The sequence below is a fragment of the Equus caballus genome, chromosome 7 (genome assembly GCF_041296265.1).
Source record: "Equus caballus isolate H_3958 breed thoroughbred chromosome 7, TB-T2T, whole genome shotgun sequence".
Lineage (NCBI taxonomy): Eukaryota > Metazoa > Chordata > Mammalia > Perissodactyla > Equidae > Equus > Equus caballus.
This window is the reverse complement of record NC_091690.1, coordinates 14133541-14146927: the sequence shown is the minus strand read 5'-3', so window position 1 is coordinate 14146927 and position 13387 is coordinate 14133541. Positions and strand designations below refer to the sequence as shown.

General features: G+C 40.4%; 1 protein-coding gene across 2 annotated transcripts in view; it reads left to right on the top strand.

Moving 5' to 3' along the window:
- PDGFD (platelet derived growth factor D) overlaps window positions 1–5517 on the top strand; it is a 214697-nt gene extending 209180 nt beyond the window's left edge. For both annotated transcript variants that reach the window (XM_014741322.3, XM_023644723.2), the window contains exon 7: window positions 2869–5517. In XM_014741322.3, coding sequence (XP_014596808.3) covers window positions 2869–2994 — 126 coding nt within the window. In that variant the 3' untranslated portion in view covers window positions 2995–5517. The remainder of the gene's footprint in view (window positions 1–2868) is intronic.
- Window positions 5518–13387: the final 7870 nt, after the last annotated feature.

The window sequence follows — 13387 nt, the reverse complement described above, 5'->3', positions numbered from 1 at the left end:
GAAATTCTTGGCAAAGCTGTAGGACGCCAGTCTCTAACTGCTTCCAGGGCACTCTGCCCAAATATGGCACAGTAGGGCTTTTATATCTGTCATGGGCAGGGCTATTTAATACCCAAAAATGTAATGCATTCTTCAGCCATTGCTTTTTTAACTTATATTTTCATGGAGAAGCAACAAGTTTATTTTCTTGTTCACCCAGCAGGAGAGAACACAGGAGCAGGGAAAGGCAAATGTCATTGTAACTCTGCTCTCAGTACTTTAAATTTTATTTTAAAATTGCAAAGGATTAAAAGTGGTCCAAAGTATGGGCCACTTCATTTTGGCCTTTGCTTTATTTCCTGGCTTATTTTGTCCCCTGTGTTTGTTGGAGGTGGCATAGAGGAGATTCAGGGAGGAAGTAAAAAGGAGAGAACATGAACACACACCCCCATACTTCTGCATTGGTGGCATCACCCACCACGTTCACCCAGGTACATTTCTTTAGCAGCCACTATGTTCTCAATATACTGCTGAGCTGTAGAGACAAAAGTTTCAATTTCAGAGAAAAGGGCATGAGCTAGTCCATGCAGAGTCAAATTCTGGTTCCACCAGTTACTAGCTCTGTGACTTTGGGCAAGTGACATAATCTCTCTCTTTCCTTATCTATGGACAGAATTAGGAAAGTACCTAATGGTACCTATAGTGTTGCAGTGAAGTCGAAGTAAGTTAGTATTTGCCAAGTCAATTAGAACAGTGTGTGGCATCTAGTAAATACTCAATAATGTAAGTGATTATTTTTGCTCTCCTTGCCCTCAGAGTGCTTATAATCGAATTAATAGAAAGAATGCATAATACATCATATGAGAGTGTGTGATACATATTGTAAGTATGGCAAAATTGCAAGAGAAAAAGGTATCAGTTAGCTATCAAAACTGGCATTTGGGGGCCTGGCCCAGGGGCCGAGTGGTTAAAGTTCTGTATGCTGCACTTTGTGGCCCAGGTTTGTAGGTTTAGATCCTGGGCATGGACCTACTCCACTCACCAGCCATGCCGTGGAGGTGTCCCACATACAAAAAAATAGGGTAAGATTGGCACAGATGTTAACTCAGGGCTAATCTTCCTTAAGCAAAAAAAGAGGAAGATTGGCAACAGACGTTAGCTCAGGGCACTCTTCCTCAGCAAAAAAAAAAAAAAAAAAAAGGCATTTGGACAGCTTTACCAATATCAAATACTTTTGAGACTTGCGCATTCTTCATGAACTCTCTTAGGATGTTATTTTTCCCCCCAATTTTGTACTCATTAATCTTCTTTTGAAGCTCTTCTACAAATGGGACTCCATGTCCATTCTGTGTTAGCAGAGTCCAGGCGCCCTAGCTTGATGGAACATTGAACAAATACAGTGATTCATTCTCCTCCTCCCTGGAACTCCTATGGAACAGCTTGGCTAGATACTAAAGTAAAGTGGGTGCACATACTATGATGCATGTGTACTGAGGACTCTGGGCCTATTTTCCTAGGACATGGTTTTGGTTTGTTTATGACTTCACACTGGTAATGTGAGGATGAGAAAATTGCTGAGAATATAATTTATTGTAAAGAATTGTGGGAAAGCCGTGAAAAGTTATACAGATGTGAAAGCAAGATTTCACCATGTCTAACCTTCATCTAAGACCAAAGTATACCAAGCAAAGTGTAGCAGGTCACCACGCCCGCTCACATGTGGGGCCCAACACACTTTTGAGACACAGAAGGAAATCACAGGCACATTGGAGAGGCATTGGGTCGGAGTGTGCTAGGAGCCTAGAGGAAAAAGCCCTGCTCCTGGGTCCAAAAGGCACTGAGCTTCCTTTAGAGTCTCAATTCCCTAATCTACAAAATGGGAATGAAGACGTCTCCTCTACTGGGTGACAAGGTTCACCTGAGGGCAAAAGAAATAGTGCGGCTGTGCAAGTTCTTTGAAAACTGTAAAATGCTACATAATTGTTTGATGGTGCCGTGATGGAGTTTACAGTCTGAAAGGAGAATAGAACAAGATCAAAAGTAAAGGCTAATCAGAACCTAAGAACGTGAAGAAGAGAAGCGATTAAACTGACTATATAGTGTATGTTAAAGCGAGTATGTAATTTTCCGAGCATTTGTGCGTGTGCTGCTACTGTTTGACTTCGATGAAGGCCACAGCGGGAAGAGTTAGCTTCTACTTAACCTTACTAATTTAAAAAATTATGTTTAAACTTATTGATTTAAAAAATTAAGGATATACTTTATTAATTTAAGAAATGCTGTATTGATACACAGGTATTCATGTACAAAGCTTTTAGTGGAGCCTGATTTGTTTTGAATTGTAAAAGCTATTATATATTAACAAGTGTGTGTGAACACAAACACCTTTTCATATTTTTATGGCCACTAATGACCTGCATCAGGGCAAAATGTTTTATGTCAATCAAACATTTAGCCATACCGGCATATTACGTTCATGACTTTATTCATTGTCCTGTCCACAGAGATAATAATATGCTTGGTATTGTATTTTTCTGTAACACATCCTTTGGTCAGAAGAATCTTTATGATAGTATTTGGGACAGCACCTGGCACAAAGCAGGCCCTTAGAAAGCCATCGGTAAATACCTGCTAGGACACCTGAGGTCATCTTGGTACTGCAGGTAGGTAATTGCAGGAGGCATTACTCTGGGATCACTAGACCCCTCTACTTCGAGGAATTGATGATGGCTTGTAAAAATATTTGCATATGTACCTTCTAATAGTGAGCCCATAATTTTCTCTGGATTCTCAAAGGGTTAAGAACTAGTTGTCATAAAGAGAATAAGTGCTATCTAGTTGAGTTAAACTCCAGGGGCTTTCTAACAGCAAATATGTTTCTTGTCCTAGGTATTAAAGTTTGAACCTGGCCATTTCAAGAGGAGGAGCAGAGCGAAGCACATGGCTCTCGTTGACATCCAGTTGGATCACCATGAGCGGTGTGATTGTATCTGCAGCTCAAGACCACCTCGATAAAAGAATGTGCACATACAATACTTACGTTAAGCATGAAAGAGCCTTTAGTTTAAGGAGGGTGTGGCAAGAGACCCTTCTCCCACCAGCAACCGAACTTACTACTAGCCTGCAAAGCATTGAATACAAGCGGTTGCTGAGTTTCAACCTAGCTTTGTTAGTGCTGTGACAAGTAGAAAGGTGTATCATCAACTTCTATATCCAAGAATATAGGATTGCATTTAATAATAGTGTCTCAGGATATATATATATATATACACACACAAATATATATATGTATCCCCATGTCTATGTGTAAATAGATCAAATGGTTTATTCAGTATATATAACCAGGTACACCAGAGCTTACATATGGTTGAGTTATTTAGACCCTTAAAATCTTTTCACAAAATAGGAGACATATTATATACATGAAACATGCTTTTGGAAAATTTGGAAGAATTAATTTGTTTATTTTTAAATTTGGAATCACGAAACAATTTTGGATCTTGCTCTTTTCAAGAAAACGCCTTGGATATTAAAAACCAATAGATGGGCTTTTCTTACGGATACTTCTTAATTATAAGAAAGGAAAAATATGGTTTCTGAGAAAAAGGCACAAACATAACCATTTTTCCCATAAGATGCACCACATACTTACCTATTTAGACAATAATCACCTGTCTCCAAAAGCATGCCATAGTAATATAGGTGCCTTAGAAATTAAGTCATTAAATCTTCTTTTTAGGTATCTTGCTGAGGCGTGCTAATTCATTTAACACCTGTCTCAAAAAAAGTTTCTCAGAAAGTTTATTATTATAATCTTACGAGAGACAGTTTATAAGTTGTAGCAGAATTGTGAATTGTTCCTTTCCAAACATCCCTCCACAGTAGTAACTCCTTTGGAGAATGGCGTGGGGAGTCTACATGAGCCTGTCAAAACAGTGTTCATTGAAAGATTGAGGCAGTTGAAAGTCAAAAAAGTGAGCATCGAAGTATTAACATAACTGGAAATTGGATGGAATATTTGACAGGATCCATATTTGATAATGGATTCAAACTCTCCAAACAGTGCCAATTAATTTTATGTATCTTGCTTTTGTGTTCCTGTCTCTTCAATATACAGACATGGATTTACAATGGCATTTTATATTTGGCAAGCCCTCAAGGAATATTTATAACCTAAAAGCTTTTGTGTATTAAAACAAGCCAATTTTATTGATGTAAATCCCTAATCAGATACTCACTCACCACTCTGCATTCCTGTTTCTGAACTAAGTGAAATCAGATCTGGGATCTCATTCTTTCTAAATCTATAGAGCTTGTTCGAAGAAGTGACACTACAAGTGGTGGGAGCTCGAGTTTGGCCCTGTTCTACTGCTAGAAACCTGGTTTTGCATTGATGGTTGGTATTGGTATTTAGAGTAATTTTTCCTCCCTGGCTCCTTCATGTCTCTTGGAAAGGAGACTGCCTCCAGGCATAGGAAGTGATTCATCAGTCTGCAAAGCAAGACTCTTAAGAGAGCAACTCTGAAATCAAGATAGCCCAGGGGCTGCTCAGAGAGCGCTACATTTTTCTTCCTGCCTTGAGAGAAAAGAAGGAGAGCTGATTTCTTCCAGGAGTCCAGGGCTCTACTGACTACCAATTTGAGTGAGGCATTTGTGACAGGGGCTCATTAAGTCCCAGTGTCAGAGGAGTGGCCTAAATATACTTGGATTTCTAAGCATGGTGCTCTCAGGACCAAGTTCTCAACTATCCTTAGTAGCTCATTTCTTCCCAGCTCTTGGAAATGAAAGGCCTATGCTTATTAAAGTACTTTCAAAACTTCCCTAAAAACGTCCAGTGTTTTTACCTCAGGGGGTGAGTGGTAAAATTAAGTACTCAATTGTCCAAAATCAGAAATAGCCGAGGCGGACACTCTCATAACAGGAACCGCTCTTCCCCTTCATGACCACTTGCAGGTTTCCCATGAAAACATCAGTTTCCTGGATCCAAATCAAAATGTGTGTTACATCACTCCAGCTTGTTCAGCTCACCTCGGAGCTGTAAGTGTGAAAAATTAGAGTGTTCTACTCCATTTTCAATAAACCTTCCAGGCTGCAATAACCAGGATGGTTTTCAGTTAAAGCCCTATCTGTACTTTTTATTTATTAGCTGAAATGTAAGCAGGCATATTCCCTCACTTTTCTTTCTTCTTTCTTGAGTGTTTTATTAAAACTTCTCCCTTGGTTATCTGTTATCTATTGCACTTTCAACACGTAGTCAATAAATCTGTTTCATTGCCATCAAAGGAATAAAAAGCTCGCCGTACAAATTACATTTCAAAACAAACCCTAATAAATCCGCATTTCGGCACAGCTCACTCACCTGGAATAATGCCTTTCATTCAATATGTTCTTATAGAGCAGAACACTTTCATAAGTAGAATTTTTTATGTCCTTTTGTCATATCGGTAACAAGCAGCTTTTTCCTCTCATCGTCTTGTCTATAGCAAATGTAATATGCCTCTTATCTTCATGAAAAATAAATACCGCTTTTGAACAAAACTACTTCATTATTTAGTACTCAATGGCAGTTTTAAAAGGTGTACAGTGTTATAAGCTTGCTTTCACAAATGCACACAGTTGTTTGGAGTGACAAGATTGGGTGATTTCTGAGGGCTTGGTTTTAGGATGTTGAAAGAACGCAAACCTTGTTCCTTGACCACAGGCTTTTGCCCTGGCCCTTTCCTCAAGCTGGGTGGCACAATGCGGACTTGGGTTTTGTTATTTGTTGTTTTATTGTTGCTTCTTTGTTTGACTGTTTGTTCCCCACAGGCCTTTTAATGAAATATATTTTCCCATGACATTCCTCGCTTAAGAGAGTTCACAGCCTCTGTCTTCCTTGGGGGCCTGAAATCAGTAACATCACAGACCACTTTCTCTTTCACTGCCCCTTTTCCTATCTAGACGGACACCCCAGCTGGTGGGTCAGTGTTGTCAGCTCAGGAGGACCAGTTTAGGGGCTTATGACTTGGGAGGGGTGGTACAAAGCGTAAAGAGGGCTCTTCTCGCTACAAGAACTTTTGGCTTTGCTTATAGCTGAGTCTTTATCATCATCCTACTGGAGACTGAAGAGCAGCTGCACAGTGTTGGGTGAAACTCTGCCACTTTATTTAGTTGAGTGGTTTTAGATTGTTGGGGAAAGGGAGTAGAGAGATGTGTGTTCTGTGGCAGGGATAAATTTTACCATCGGAAATACCAGCTATTGTATGAGTCAAGGTGTCGGGGAGGGATGGGGAAAGACTCAAATAATGCTTGGGTTTTTATGTAAAAAATCATACTAGCCATGTATATAAACAGTATTTTAATGCAAATAGGTTAAGAATTTTAGTTAATTTCCAGAAATGTGCATATATCCTGAATTACTCAAAGAATAATTCAACAGATGTCCAAATTGTTGGTATTCTCCTAGGGTCCTCTGGTAGAACATTAAATTAAAATGCATGGATTAGTATTCATGACTGAAATCCTAGAAAATACTATTTTGCTTATTGACACTTCTGATCAGATATGGTAGAAAATAGAATATTTATAATTGACTGGTTTTATTGACATTCATTCAAATTCTGTTGTTCTTAAAAATCTAGCTAAAGACTACACAGCCCTTCAAAACTTATCGTAAGACACTGGGCTATCTCCCAAATATAATAGACATCAACAATGGATAAGCAACTAACCGCTTAATTTAAGACTTTATGCTGGCTGAACATCTTACAGTTCCGAATTTGCAAGTTAATTTGTTTCTTTTTTAAAATAAATTTCATTGCTATAGAGATCTCTAAAAACTCTTTACCAGATCACATTAGAAGAGAATGGAGCTGAGTCCATAATAAAGGTTAATGTACTCAGTGCAGCAAGTTATGGGCCAAGAAATCTTCATTTTCTGATAAAACCATTTGACTTTCTAATTATTTTAAACTGTTGGATACTGGTTCCCAGGTTTAGTGGCCAGGAACCGAATGTTAAAATCACTCTTGTATCCCATTTCTATTTTAAATAATGCCTGTCGTACAAATTCTCTTTTAAGAACTAAAGCCTCTGGGTCACCATCTTTAACTTATATCTTTGGTTGAGGCCATATGGCAACAAAAATTCTCTTCTAGTATCTTCTCGTCTTTCCTTTTCTCCCTGTGACTTCCACATTCCCTATCTTTCTCACCAGTCTCTACCCACCCATCTTCAAGTCAGAGAGAATCAGGACTGATGTCTGTTTTGGGGAGGCACAGGAGGTGAGGGTCATTTCAGGAGATCAGGAGAGCAAATGCACGGTATCCCAAGTGAGCATTTAATAGGGTGAAATTGCCAACTGTTAAGAAATCACTGCTTTTTAAGAGTTGAATGCGTCAGGTGAGTATTTCCTAATATTGTCCATTTTGGTGCAAACTTCAGAATATGGTGGTGGATATTTATTGACTTCCATCAAAGGAAATGTAGCCATAGCCAGTATGGGGAAAACTGACTAATTAAATATTTCATTTATTCATTCAACAACAAAATGTGTTAAAACATACTATGTACCAGGCATGCTTAGGGGTTCAAAACCCGTGATCCACAACAGAAGATGAAACTAGAGGAAGATGTTTTAGGTGAGATAAACAGAAAAAATACAGATCCCCCAGCAAAAATAGTAAGGTGAATGTGGGCAGTTCAGAGAATAGAGAGTACAGTCAAGCGGCCGAAAGGAAAGGAATGTATAGAGGAACAATTGGTGGTATGTTTGCAAAAGTAGGTAAGCACCTGGTTACACAAAGTCTCACACGGATGGCTAGCAAAGGAGTTTCTTTTCTGACATGTTGAAGAGGAAGCCATGGGGGCTTCTGAGCATAGTGGGGGCTGCAAGTGTCATAAAGTACCAGAGAGAAAGTTAGAAGCCCTTGGGTATAGTGACAAGTCTGCCACTTTCTGGACGTGTGTTTCCTCATTCACAAAATCAGAGGGTAAGATGTTCTGTAGGTCCTTTCCAACAGAACAATTCTGCAACTCTGTATTTTGGAAATTGGCAATCTGTAGGAAGGATGAGGGTAGGGATATGAATTAGGAAGCTCCTCAAGTTGTAGAGGTGAGACAATAGGGCCAGAAATGAGACCTCAGAGACGGGAAGAGGTGTATTGTGCATTGCAAATCTCTAAGGGGTGCTATTTGCATGGACTAAGTGAGAAAGGTTAACAAGAAGATGCAAAGGTCTTAATGACTGGATGAGGAGGGTAGTGCGGGCATGGGGGTGTTCTGGAGGAAGGTGTCATGTGGATTAGAATTGCAAGAGTATTCCCTTGGGAAAACAGGAGGCAGGAAGGAGAGGCGAATTCTGAAAGAAGAAGACACATCTCTCAGAAGAGCCAGGTCTCGTCATTTTCACTGGGAGTCATCCTTATAGTGGCAAAGCTGAAACCGTGAGAAGATGAAGAACAGAACCTGAAGGACGTCCATAACCACAAAGAAAAGGAAAAAAGATATTCACAAAGCTCACAAATATGCATTCCAAAAATTGAGCAAATACTTACCCAAGGGCTGGTTAAGTACCCAGCCCTGGGCCAGATGTTGACAGAGTTAGGGAACAATAAAACAGCTATGTTTTCTGCTCATACCAAACTAGAGAGGGAAGGGTAGATCTTAAACAAATAAATAAATAATCCATTATATTTTGAAAAAACAGAAGCATAATGTGGGATGGAGGCCAGCCTAGTGGCAGCATAGTGGTTAAATATGCGCACTCTGCTTCAGCGGCCCAGGGTCCGCTGGTTCGGATCCCAGGTGCAGACCTACGCACCGCTTATCAAGCCGTGCTGTGTCAGGCATCTCACATATAAAATACAGGAAGATGAGCACAGATGTTAGCTCAGGGCTAATCTTCCTCAAAAAAAAAAAAAGCATAATTTGGGATGACATTAAAAGGTGGAATTTAGATTGGGAGCAAGGAGGAATTCTTTACGAAGATGACATTGGAGCAAGAACAGAAAGTTTAATAAATATTAGCCAGGGGAAAGTGGAAGGAGAGTGTGCATTAAGATGGCGGCATTATAAATGAGAAAAAGAAAATTGTGGCTAGATTAGAAAAATATTTGACTGTTTATTTGACCAGAATTAGGGATGGATTGGGTGTTGAGAATGAGATGGAGGAAAATGTCAAGGATTTTTCCAAGGCTTTTCACATCATAAACTAGGCAGATAGAGATGCTGTTTATTGAGATAGAGGGGCCTGGGTCGAGGAGGAGACGTGGTGTAGATCAAGAATTCACTGTGAGATATTAATGTCAAATGGTCTGTGACGTATCCAGTTGGCAATATTATTAAGCAGGCAGTTAGGTCTGTGGGTCTGGAGCTCAGAAAAGGGGTCTGAGAATGAGATGTAAATTTGGGAGTCATCAACATGTAGCTGTCAAAAGCCACTGGAATGGTTGAGTCACTTTGGGGAGGGTGAAGATTGAGGGGGAAAAGGATCACAGGGCAATTGCAAGAGTATAAAAATATCCTGAGCGCCAGAGGAAGAAATTGTTCCAAGGAGACTGGGCCCGTTTTATCAAGCATTGCAGAGAAGATGTAGCCAATACGTACTGATGTAATTGCCCAGAAACACTCCTCCCTCCCACCACCTCCACACCTCTTCCCGGAAAAGCCATTTTATCTATAGTGGCACTGCCCAGTGGAACTTTTTGTGATGTTGGAAGTGTTCTATATCTGCACTGTCCAATACTGTAGCCACTAGCTACATATGGCTATTGAGCACTTAAAATGTGACTGATATGGCTGAAGACTTTTTAATTTACTTAAGTTTATTTAATTTACATTTAAATGTAAACAGCCACATCATCACCAGGAGCTACTACATCAGACAATGCATCTCTAGACTCTAGACATCACACACAGACTTGCAGCCACAATAACACGTCACAGTACCACACACACACATACCAGCCTCAGCTGAATATCCAGGGTTGCAGCACCTGACCCAACCTGGGTCCTAAGTCTTTCTCAGGATATACGGAACCAAGAAGAGAGTCAGTCTGTCTTCAGTTAATTGGATGGGAGGATGTAAAACTCAATGGCTTTGGCTGCCATGCTTCTTCCATATAGACCAAAAAGTCCAGAGAAGGTCAAACTGCAAAGGGAGAGAGGGAAGAAGGACACCGACACTCAGAAGGCAGCTGAGAGTCCTGAGGGGGTCCCTCATTCCCCCTGTTCTGAGGTCTGGCGGAATTTCTCTCTTGGGTTCTGAGAATGTCATAGGGTGCAGATGTGAGTCAGATAATAAAATATTCTGGCAGGAAGTATTGTGATGAAATAGAGGTTTCGAGTGAAAACCACTTTCTGGAGAAGTTGATTAGTGAGTGGAAGGAAAAATATACAGTTGATTCTTGTTATGCCTGGTAATTGAGTCCTATAAAATCACAACAAACACTGAATTAGCGAATACCGAATCATAGCTTCTGGGGGAAATACAGGGTTAGGTTTCTGGGAGCCTCTGGCCACGACATTTTCATTGACTGATCAATATATAATCCTGTTTTATGAATGTTTCTGATTAAAGACACCTTATTTAATATATATTATTGATTCACTAACATTGAATTCATGGCCAACAGCACTATTATTCATGCCTAAATGAAGCTTATTTTCACCATAAGACACATCACAGCCTTCTTGTGCTTAGGAACACCAGACAAGACTTTAGCACTACACTTGGGAGCCATTTTAAATGACAAAATCACCAACAAAAAAACATAAAAATGCAAAACATGTGGCACTAAATAGACCATGAAAAAGACACTTATTTCAGTATGAGAGTTGAGATAAGAGGGCAGAGTGTCGACTTGGTCAACCTTAGCTGAGAACGTGTGTGTTGGACAACTCAAAATTTTCACCACTCAGTGCATATCCACGATGACTACAAAAAAGAGCTGAGTGTATTAGTTTTGAAGTTACGTATAAATTTTAGGAGTAGGCAAATTTGCAAATACAGAAGCTGCAAATAATGGATATTGACTATGATAATTGTGTTCATTTATTAAATATTTACAACGTGCTAGGAATTTTTCTGAAACTTACGTGTATTTACTTCATTTTCATAATAACCCACTGATAATTGGTTTTATGAAATTGAAAAATTAAAGCTTTTATTATAAAGCAACGTTATGTTTCATAAAGATGAAAAAGTGAAGCACGGAGAGTTCAAGTAAATTACCGAAGGTCAACAAGTAGTAAACTCCAGGCAGTTCTTCTGCAACCCATGTCCTGAATCACATAGTAATGCCATCTGTCCAAGTCATTGGACGGGAGGCAGGACTAAAGAATTTCTTCATAAAGCCTTCTCACCTATAACCCCAAGCGTAGACCCTGGGGGCATCAATGAACATTCTCGTCAAGCTTCATTCATTTAATTAATAATAATTAAGCATCTACTATAAGCTAGACACAATATTCAGCACAGGGACAATGAACAAGATAATGAACCACACAATGTTCTAGCTTTCACAGAATTTGCACCAAGGTAGAAACAGGAAATATACACATACATAACTTCATACGGTGATAAGTGCTGTAAGAAAAACAAAGCAAGTTAGGCAAAGGAAGGTTTCTCTGAGGAGGTGACATTTTCGCTGAGAGCTAAAGAAGTCAGGAAATAATGGGTGGAAATATCTTGGGGAAGAGCATTCTAGGCAAAGAGAATAGCAAGTGCAAAGGCCCTGAGGCAGAAACAAGCTAGGGATGATGTGGACAGCAAGAGGGTAAGGGTGGAGTGGACAAGGAACTCAATGGTAAGAAAACAGGGGTGAAAGAAGTAAACAGGGCCAATTCATAGGGCATCTTATGGGTCATGGTTAGAAGTTTGGATTCTGAGTGTGTTGGGATGTCCTTAGAGTTTTGAGCAGGGGAGTGAAATATGAAATATGACAAGTTGTTAAAAGATCTGTCACTAGATAGAAAATTGGCTGTAGGAAAATGAGAGAGAAGCTATAGATCACTTAAGGAAACAGGCTCAGGAGAGAGAGGAGGCTTCATCCAGGAAGGCCGAAGTAGAGGAAGTGAGAAGCAGACAGTCTCAGGATATTTTGAAAAGCAAAGCTTTAAATATAGTGGAAGACAGAAGAGTCTAGAATGTCTCCAAGGACCCAGGCCCAGGATCCTACGTGAACGTTGGAATCTTCTGCCTCAGTGGGGGAGACAGTGATAGAAGGAGGGTTGGGGGATGGGAGGTTTAGTAGGTGTTCATCTAAAGCAAAGTCCCAAAGGACATAAAGGAGAAAGCCATGCAAATATCTACTAGACGAGTATTCCTGACAGAATGAACAGTTATTGCAAAAGCCCTGAGGTAGAAGCTTCCTTAGTGTAGGGCTGGAATGGCATGAGCCATGTTGGGTGGTCGGAGACGAAGTTAGGGAGCTAGAGGAAGCCAGATTTCAGTGAATCTTTTAGGCCATTGTAAGGACTTTGGCATATCCAACTAAAGATCTTTAGTGGAGTTCATCAAATATTTTAAATAGTTCTTTCAGGTACACAGGAGGATTATATTTCTCTGCCCGTAAAATTAGGCGTGGTCATGTGTGATAGATTGGATTATTTATTTGGATTATTGCCCCAATTCTTCACCCCTTCTTTGCATCCACACCCACGCCCTGGCTTCACAGTAGACAGAGTATGCTTCTTTAGCCCTTGGCTGTGGCTGTAGTCACATGACTTGCTTTGGACCACAGGATGGAAGTAGACATGATTCAAGTGACAACTCGAAGTGTGCTTACCCAGTGGGGTTTGCCCTCCTGAGCTTCTGCCATCACATGAAAAAAACATGCCCTGGCATGTCCACTGACTCTAGGAGGAGGATGAGAAACCTGTTAAATAGAGCTACCCCAGACAACTTGCATCTTAAAGTAGATGCCCCACCTAGCCTAGTCTAGATCAGCTGATGCCCAGCCAGCCTGCAGATGTATGACAAATGAATGCTTATTGCTGCATGCGACTGAGATTTTGTAGTGGTTTATTGCACAGCAAGGCACCTTGTTTTAGCCAAAGAAATGAGAGTGGAAGTGGAATGTGTCAATTCTGAGTGGGGTGACATCTTTAAAAGCCACTGTGGGGCCGGCCTGGTGGCTCGGTGGTTAAGTTCGCGCGTTCTGCTTCTGCGGCCCAGGGTTCGCCAGTTCAGATCGTGGGTGCAGACCTTTGCACTGCTTGTCAAGCCATGCTGTGGCAGGCATCCCACATATAAAGTAGAGGAAGATGGGCATGGATGTCAGCTCAGGGCCAGTCTTCCTCAAAAAATAAATTAAAAAAAAAAGCCACTGCATGTTTTCTCATCCTCTTTCCACTGCTGGAGTGATGATGTAAGTACATGTCAAGGCAGGACCTCTATCATCCTGGTTCCATGAGTGACTATGTTGAG